Here is a 9,163-nt window from a genome sequence, read left to right as displayed (position 1 = left end):
CAAAATTTCATGAACTAACACAAATGCTTCAAACTGAGGGAAATTCCACATCAGTGTCACGTGAAGATAAGCAACAAAATAGAAAAAAAAGAACCAGGTTACAAGAGATTTCAATCAGGAAATCCACCAGAAGCAATCCGAGTTAAACATCTGGCCTATGTTGCTCACATAGCATTAAAACCAGAGCCAGATTCATGGGATGAGATGCAAAGACATCAAACCTATGAGAAACAAAAGTGGATCAAGACTGGGATCCCGTGCATTAAAATAGTGAAGCGCTCCCAAATTATCTAAAAAATTATTCAATAAGTGAAGAATTACATAAACACTTCTAATAAATACCCATATACTATTAACTCATAATAGATCTGTGATAAAAATACCAAAATATACAATTCATAAAATATACCCAAATAACAGTGATAAAACCAATTGACATAATACTGCTGATTCATAAAAATGTGACAAATCGTGATACTTGTGACACAACTGAATATCAAAAAAAATATATAGTGATACTGCGATAAGTAAATACATATATCTGTGGTGAACCCTATAACAAATTTAGAAAAAATTGCTTCTTAGATCAAAAAAATATTTTTTATAAATAAATAAATAAGTAAACTCAGTGTTTCAAAAAAACTCAAATAATCCATGCAAAAAATGTGAAACACTCTGTGATCTTCACTTCTAGTGCTCAAGAAAGGAATCCTCCAACGGCAGAAATGCCTGCTCACCTCCCCTCCTCGACCCACACAGGGCCAAAAGGCAAAAAGGCTCTCCTTAAAGGCAATCCTTTCCTCCAGGCAACTCAGGCAGGAACCTCAGGACTTCCACTCCACCTCCTCTCACCACGTCATATAGGGCACAAACAGAAACTTCCCATAGTGTAAACAGTGTTACACTATGGGAAGTTTCTGTTTGTGCCCTATATGACGTGGTGAGAGGAGGTGGAGTGGAAGTCCTGAGGTTCCTGCCTGAGTTGCCTGGAGGAAAGGATTGCCTTTAAGGAGAGCCTTTTTGCCTTTTGGCCCTGTGTGGGTCGAGGAGGGGAGGTGAGCAGGCATTTCTGCCGTTGGAGGATTCCTTTCTTGAGCACTAGAAGTGAAGATCACAGAGTGTTTCACATTTTTTGCATGGATTATTTGAGTTTTTTTGAAACACTGAGTTTACTTATTTATTTATTTATAAAAAATATTTTTTTGATCTAAGAAGCAATTTTTTCTAAATTTGTTATAGGGTTCACCACAGATATATGTATTTACTTATCGCAGTATCACTATATATTTTTTTTGATATTCAGTTGTGTCACAAGTATCACGATTTGTCACATTTTTATGAATCAGCAGTATTATGTCAATTGGTTTTATCACTGTTATTTGGGTATATTTTATGAATTGTATATTTTGGTATTTTTATCACAGATCTATTATGAGTTAATAGTATATGGGTATTTATTAGAAGTGTTTATGTAATTCTTCACTTATTGAATAATTTTTTAGATAATTTGGGAGCGCTTCACTATTTTAATGCACGGTATTTTTTGACTTGTTGGTTGAGTTTGAGTGATTGCAGCTAGTAGATAGGGACCTACCCATATTAAGCGCAGGAGGATATCCCCCCTTATTTTTTGTTTGTAGTTACCATCTTACCTTTTGCAGCTAGTATGGAGATTTTCCGGTTTGTTGAAAATAGGATTATTAATTTAGAAGAAATTTTTAATCATACTGAATATGCCCCTATTAATGATCTGGACACCTTGTATAGGAAATTAGGGCACCTGATGGAAAAGAAGCTGTCTATTTGGTGGGATATGACCACCTTTGAAAAATATCTTAAGGACAGATTGGTGCCCAGGAGGTTTAGGTGGGATATTCCCATTTGTGACGGGTTAGATGATACAGAAGCAACTGAGGAATGGTTTGAGTTCTTCCATGAAAAGGGTTTAGAACTCATAAAATTTTTGCTTAAAAGGAAACAGAGGAAATTAAGGAACATAGAATCTCAAATAGGAGAGATTAAGCAAAAACTTGAAGTAATGAAAGATTCTGTGGATTTAGAACCATATAACAACAGGGTGAATAAAGACCTAGAGAAGCTTGATCAAGAGATTAAACATAGGAAAACAAAAAAATATCAGAGAGATTTTAACGATTTTAAAAAGGAACAAGTTTTTAAATGGCAGAGTTCCCCGGTTGAGACAGAGACTGCATCTAATAATACCACTCCAGTCAAAGAACAAAAGGTGGACACAAATAGATCCCTTCCAATGCCGCCTAAAACAGTTAGGAATAATGATGAGCAAAAGACTAACCATTATGGTCCATCATACCACACTCCCCATAATGGATGGAGGCAACAACCGAAAAATGGAGGACCTCCATATAATAATAAAAAACCCAAAGGAAAAAATGGAGGGAATGGGTGGAGACCCCAGTGGAATCCACAGTGGAATAGACCTAACAATTATCAGAGACCTGATTATTATGGTCCACCTAGACCTGAGTATTATCCGAACAAAATGTACAATTATTATCCAGAAAGAAGCCCGAGATTTTATCCACAAGAAAGATGGTATCCACCCAATGGAGATGGAAGAAGTCCGGTGGAAGTGTACAATAGATATGAGGTATTAGGAAACGAATTACCACAGAGAGATTTTTTAGACCGGAACAGGAGTCCAGAGGGAGTGAGATGGAAAAGCCCTCCAAAAGGAGGGGGTGCAGGGCAGGGTGGAAACAGCAAAAGAAAAAGAGAACAGTAGGAGAAGGGGTTTTCAATATCAGTGGATGTGATCTCACTAAAGAAGAGCTAATGGCTCTAGATAAGGGCTTAAAATATGCACCACCCAAAACAGCTAATAAGTTTGACATATATGTGGATACTCAAAAATTCGTTCGGAAATTGAACATAAAAAAATATTTCTTAGGGTTACCAGGGGCTAGGAGCAATATAGCTAGTGGTTCTAGTAGTGATATTTTGCACAGTCATTTTAGAAATAAGTCACTTTTTAATCCGCAGGTATCTAATAATCACTATACAGAGGTTTTTAAACGGATGGTCAATCATGATTTGGAGAGATTGATAATCCCAAAGGTGACAACTAACATTGGTATCCAAACAGGAATCAATAGGCTCTCCAAAAGAGACAATATTGTAATCAGACCTGCTGACAAAGGAGGTGGTATTGTAATTCTGTCTAAAGAATATTACTTGCAAGATCTAAATAAACAATTATCAGATACCACCACATACAAGGTTATTCCTAGGGATCCGACACTTTCATATAAAAAAGTTTTAACCAAGCTTGTACAAGAAGGAGAGAAGAAGGATTTTTTGAACAAAAAGGAGGCCAAATATCTGTTACCAGAGGTGTGTAGAATACCCATAATTTACACAATACCTAAAATACATAAGAATCTCAGTGAACCTCCAGGTAGACCGATAGTGAATGGGGTACAATCGGTCCTGGCTAGATTAGGCCAGTATGTGGATTTTTATCTGCAACCAGCAGTCAAAAGGACGAAAGCTTATTTAAGAGACACTAAGCATTTAATTCAGTTATTAGAGAAAATGGAGCTTAGTTCGGAAATTCTGTTGGCAAGTGCTGATGTGACATCTTTGTATACAATCATTGATCATGATGGGGCAGTAGAGGCAGCTACATGGGGGCTTAGAGAATATACCAATATAGGGTGGCCCCAAAGGAAGTACATAGTGAAGTGTTTGGAATATGGCCTCCAACATAATTATTTTTGGCACGATAAGACTTTTTTCCAACAAGTGAAAGGAGTCGCAATGGGGGCTAAATTCGCTCCCAGTGTGGCCAATCTATATATGGCCCACTGGGAGGAAGAGGCAATTTATAAACAGACTCCTGAGGAGCTTTTATTATACTCCAGATATATTGATGATGTCATTATCATATGGAAAGGCAGTAGTGAGTCACTTTTGGGATTCCTGAATAGAATGAATTCTAATAATAGGAATATACATTTTTCCTGGACATATGACAGTCATGAAGTTAATTTTTTAGATCTCAATATTAGAAATGAAGGAGGTAAAATCATCACTAAAACGTATTTCAAAGAGGTAGATAGGAATGGCTATATACCAACAGACAGCTGTCATTTCCCCCCATGGCTATATAATATTCCAAAGGGCCAATTGGTGAGATTGAAAAGGAACTGCTCAAGTCAGGAAGAATATATTAAACAAGCAAAAATGATTGGAAATAAATTTATGGCTAAAGGATATTCACAACAAGCACTTGAAAAAAGTATTAAAGAGGTTGGAAAAATAGAGAGAGAGTCATTGGTAGTGGATAAAAAGAAAGTTGATATTTTTGATGGACATATGGCCATAGTGTTGGACTATAATGTCCATTACAAGAAAATAGAGAAGATTTTTAGTAAATATTGGCCAATTTTAAAATCAGATCCCTTGTTGAATCCATTGTTAGGAAATGGTCCGAAATTTATTTATAGGAAAGCACCAACATTGAAAATGAAGTTGGCAAAAAGTATGTTGGATCCACCTGATAGAGAAAAGAAAGGCACGTTTCTTGACCAATCTGGTTTTTTCCCATGCAAACAGTGTTATGGGTGCAGGGAAACTAAAGGGAAAAATAGTAAACGGAAAACGTTTAAATGCAATATCGACGGCACTGAATTCAAGATCAAGGATTTTATTTCATGTCGTACAGAAGGTGTTGTATATGGTTTAGAATGTGAGTGTGGCCTGCAGTATATTGGAAGGACGAAGAGACCACTCTGGAAACGTATCAGGGAACATGTCCAAAATATAAAAAATGGTTTCCCAAAACATAGTGTGTCCAAACACTTCCTTAAACGACATAGTAAGGATCCGTCGGGTTTAAAATTTTGGGGAATTCAGAAATACACCAAACATTGGAGGGGAGGTAGTAAGGTCAAATCTTTAAGTCAAGCTGAGTCCCGATGGATCTATACTATGCGTACGCAGGCACCGTATGGATTAAATGTGGAATTTGATCTAAATTGTTTTATTAGTGACTTTTAATTTGGTTTTAGACTGTGCATTTATATATAAAAAAGTTTGTTTTAGAAAAATTCTTTTAATAATTTTAATATAATGTAGTGATTGATTACTGATATATGCTATGTATCCTGTATACTCGGATCATGGGCTTATTCACATGACTTATTAGGAATTCGTTTGGGTATTGTTGTTTTTTTCAATCATAGGTAAATGGTCGGATTGGGCGAAGTGAGGTGTGACCTAATTAACCATATATCTATTTGTTTTTATATATGGGATTTTTTAATAAACAAATAGGTTTTTTAGTTTTTTGTGAGGATTTAGAGGAATCAAGTTAGGGTTTGAATAAATGTTTCTATTGGAAATTATTAAATTGTATGGTCTATATGGTTTTATTGGTGTATATATATATATACCGGTATACTATTTTTAATATTAAAGGTAGCAATTTTATTAGATGGGAGTATCTATTTTTATATTCATGTAATTCATTGCTGGGTCTCATTTACCTTTAAATAATAATTTTCTTCTGCCCCCCTCTTTTTGGTATTGATTAACTAGTATTAAAGTTGGGGTATTTTGTGGGTTTTTAATATTAATATTATATTAAAAGATTAGTTACATTGTTTATATATGTTTTTCTGTGGGGAGTGGTAATAAGTATATGCCATATATATGATGGAAGCTGATGGCTCCTATTTATAGCACGGATTGAGTGCTGTAATAGGATGTCTTCTAGCAATGGGGATAGCAGTGAGGACTCCGGTAAAATGGCCGCCGGGAGTCCGCCCTTCAATTAGGTATAGTGGGCTGACTTTCCCATATATAAATGAATCATGGCTCTGGGGGGCGGTACCCTGATGAAGTCACGACGCACGTGACGCAACGCGTCGGAACGCCATTCCCAGCACGATATTACGTCACTTCCGGTCACGTGGGGACGTTTTTTGTCCGGACGCAGCGGCCATATTGGTTTCCCTCCCTGCATGAGAGTACACCCATGATGTGAGGTGAAAAAGCGCTGTATCCAAAGTTACCATGTGAGTTGGAAAGTTTGTTATGCCATATTATTTACAATAAACGGTGTTACACTATGGGAAGTTTCTGTTTGTGCCCTATATGACGTGGTGAGAGGAGGTGGAGTGGAAGTCCTGAGGTTCCTGCCTGAGTTGCCTGGAGGAAAGGATTGCCTTTAAGGAGAGCCTTTTTGCCTTTTGGCCCTGTGTGGGTCGAGGAGGGGAGGTGAGCAGGCATTTCTGCCGTTGGAGGATTCCTTTCTTGAGCACTAGAAGTGAAGATCACAGAGTGTTTCACATTTTTTGCATGGATTATTTGAGTTTTTTTGAAACACTGAGTTTACTTATTTATTTATTTATAAAAAATATTTTTTTGATCTAAGAAGCAATTTTTTCTAAATTTGTTATAGGGTTCACCACAGATATATGTATTTACTTATCGCAGTATCACTATATATTTTTTTTGATATTCAGTTGTGTCACAAGTATCACGATTTGTCACATTTTTATGAATCAGCAGTATTATGTCAATTGGTTTTATCACTGTTATTTGGGTATATTTTATGAATTGTATATTTTGGTATTTTTATCACAGATCTATTATGAGTTAATAGTATATGGGTATTTATTAGAAGTGTTTATGTAATTCTTCACTTATTGAATAATTTTTTAGATAATTTGGGAGCGCTTCACTATTTTAATGCACGGTATTTTTTGACTTGTTGGTTGAGTTTGAGTGATTGCAGCTAGTAGATAGGGACCTACCCATATTAAGCGCAGGAGGATATCCCCCCTTATTAAGACTGGGATCCGAAATGGGACCAAAATAAGGAGTAGTTGTTGAGTGGGGGTGTTGGAATACAGTGTTCATGTGTTTTGTCCAACAACTACAGATACAGATATATTCTTAAACCAGTAGATGGCAGTATTTATAAGTTTGGAGCTGATCTCTGTGGTAAACTCTGTCACACAAAGACACGAGACATCAGAGTCAGATATTACCTTCCTCTGCAAGCGCAGATGAATGAGAAGAGATGGGCTGGAACTCCACAGTGATCAGCAGCCACCAGCCGGCTTGCAGTACGGGACTGAGTCTGAGAGGAACACTGGAAGGAGCAGCAGCTCAGCTGCTACACTAGCCCCAGACAACCAGCATCTTCCTCAGTTCTCTCTTCCTCCCTTTTGCTGCCCCTCCCCTCAGCTGAAGGATCATTCATGATGTGGCGGCATCCCACACAGAGAGAGTGCCGACCTGTGCCGACCAGGCGCCCCTGGGTGGCACTACACTTCAAGCACCTGCCTAGTTTGCCTAGTGAAGGCCCTGGTTCCCACAACCGCTGCTGCAAACTTGCCAAATGCAGTCTTGGGGCCCATCTACCCTCTGTGAGAATGCAGTGCTGAGAACAAAGCAATGCTCACTGATGGCATCACTCGGCTCAAAGAAGATTATTGAGCAATACAAATGATACAACATGTCCTTACCTGGAGACGTCCATCTCTGACATGTTTCACCCTTATGGTCTTAATCATAGAGATTATCAACAATGATACTTTGGATTCTTAAATCCCAAATCTGAGCAGTGTTTATAGATAGCGATTGAAAGATATATTTACAGGTGTAAGGAGGCAGCTGAAGAACAGGGACAGGACATGCTACATATGCCCCTTGGGCATACAGTATGTAGCATGCCTGTGATACAAGAATGTTTATGTTCCTTGACTCCAGTCAGACCCCCAGGCTGAAGATGACTGACATGATTGCTCTTATCTATATACCACGGTATCTGCATACGCTTTGTCTATATGTCTGGATACCAGCCATATGAGCTACTAATAAAAAATGGTTAACCACCTTTTATTTTTACAGACAAGCAGGTGCTAGGTCTTAATTAAGGAACATAATAAGACAAAATTATTTGTATGTTTTCTTCAGGATCCAGAGATCACAAAGTGTGTACTCTGTGTGTGAAACAGCTCTTTTGGTGGCATGATATTTTGTTATTAAACATGTGCAGAACGAAAACATTTGTTTTGTTTCGATTAGTTACGTTAACTAACTTTTTTACATTCGTAACAAAATTAATTTTATTTAGTTTTGTTTTGTTTATTAATCTCAAACAGATTCAAATTTTTCCAATGAATGTGAAATATTCAAATCGAATTCGAATAGAACATAAAGAATCGATCTGAATTATTTTCTTCTTCTTCTTTTTCTATTTTCTATTCCATTCTATTCTATTGTGTTTTATTCTATTGTTTTATTTTATTTTCTATTCTGTTCTGTTTTATTCTATTCTTGTATTTTCTATTCTATTCTGTACTGTTTTACTCTATTCTATTATTTTCTTTTCTATTTCTTTATTTTCTATTTTATTTTATTCTATTCTTTTATTTTTTATTCTATTCTATTTTGCTCTGTTCCATTCAAATCTGTTATTTTTTTTTTCTATGCTACCCTATTCTTTTTTATTATATTCTATTCCTTTATTTTCAATTCTATTTTTTTATTTTCTATTCTATTTTTTTCTATTCTATTCTGTTTATTCTGTTCTAGTATTTTGAAAATTCAAATTTCGAAAGATAGCTATGTTCTAACACTAGTACACATAGTCTTTGAAGGAAATCAGCAATATGTTTATATTTCAAATTTGGTTTGGAATTTAGATTCTTTTTGAATTTGATTTGAATTTCAGACAAACTTTTATGTTGTTATTTCATAATTGCAGTTTGGATACATCTGAATCTCCAAATAACAAAATTTTTGTCCAAATTTCGATTCGGAATGAAACAAACCACACATTTATTTGTTATATACTTATAAACATCAAAAGGGTTTTCAGCTGTAGAAAGTCCATTTTTCTTTTCAAATGTTTTTGTATAATTTTAAGGAATTAAAGGAGGGGGAGAGCATTAGTGACCCCTACCTATGGGAATGGGTCAGACCCTGAGTGTCAGTTTAAAAAAAAAATGACAGTTTTAAATTGATTAGTTACTTACCTGTCTTGAAATGCAACCATTGGTCAGGAGTCTATAGCAGAGCCTATAAAAGGTGAAGAAGTCGTTAGTCGTTAGAAGCAGCAGTGACAGAGAAGAAGAACCACCCCTCCCTCTCTGATGTCGCGGCTTAA

General features: G+C 36.2%; 1 protein-coding gene across 1 annotated transcript; it reads left to right on the top strand.

Moving 5' to 3' along the window:
• The first annotated feature begins 1,666 nt into the window (after nucleotides 1–1,666).
• LOC149449920 (uncharacterized) lies at nucleotides 1,667–8,776 on the top strand. Its single transcript, XM_089692577.1, has 2 exons — nucleotides 1,667–2,284; nucleotides 8,762–8,776. Exons 1-2 carry the CDS (start codon nucleotides 1,667–1,669, stop codon nucleotides 8,774–8,776), a joined length of 633 nt encoding a protein of 210 aa, XP_089548703.1.
• Nucleotides 8,777–9,163: the final 387 nt, after the last annotated feature.

The sequence above is a fragment of the Staurois parvus genome, unplaced genomic scaffold (assembly GCF_062004578.1).
Source record: "Staurois parvus isolate SC_StPar_1 unplaced genomic scaffold, SC_StPar_1.0 ptg000596l, whole genome shotgun sequence".
NCBI lineage: Eukaryota > Metazoa > Chordata > Amphibia > Anura > Ranidae > Staurois > Staurois parvus.
Note: the sequence above shows the minus strand (reverse complement) of the source record. Positions and strands in the feature narration are given on the sequence as shown.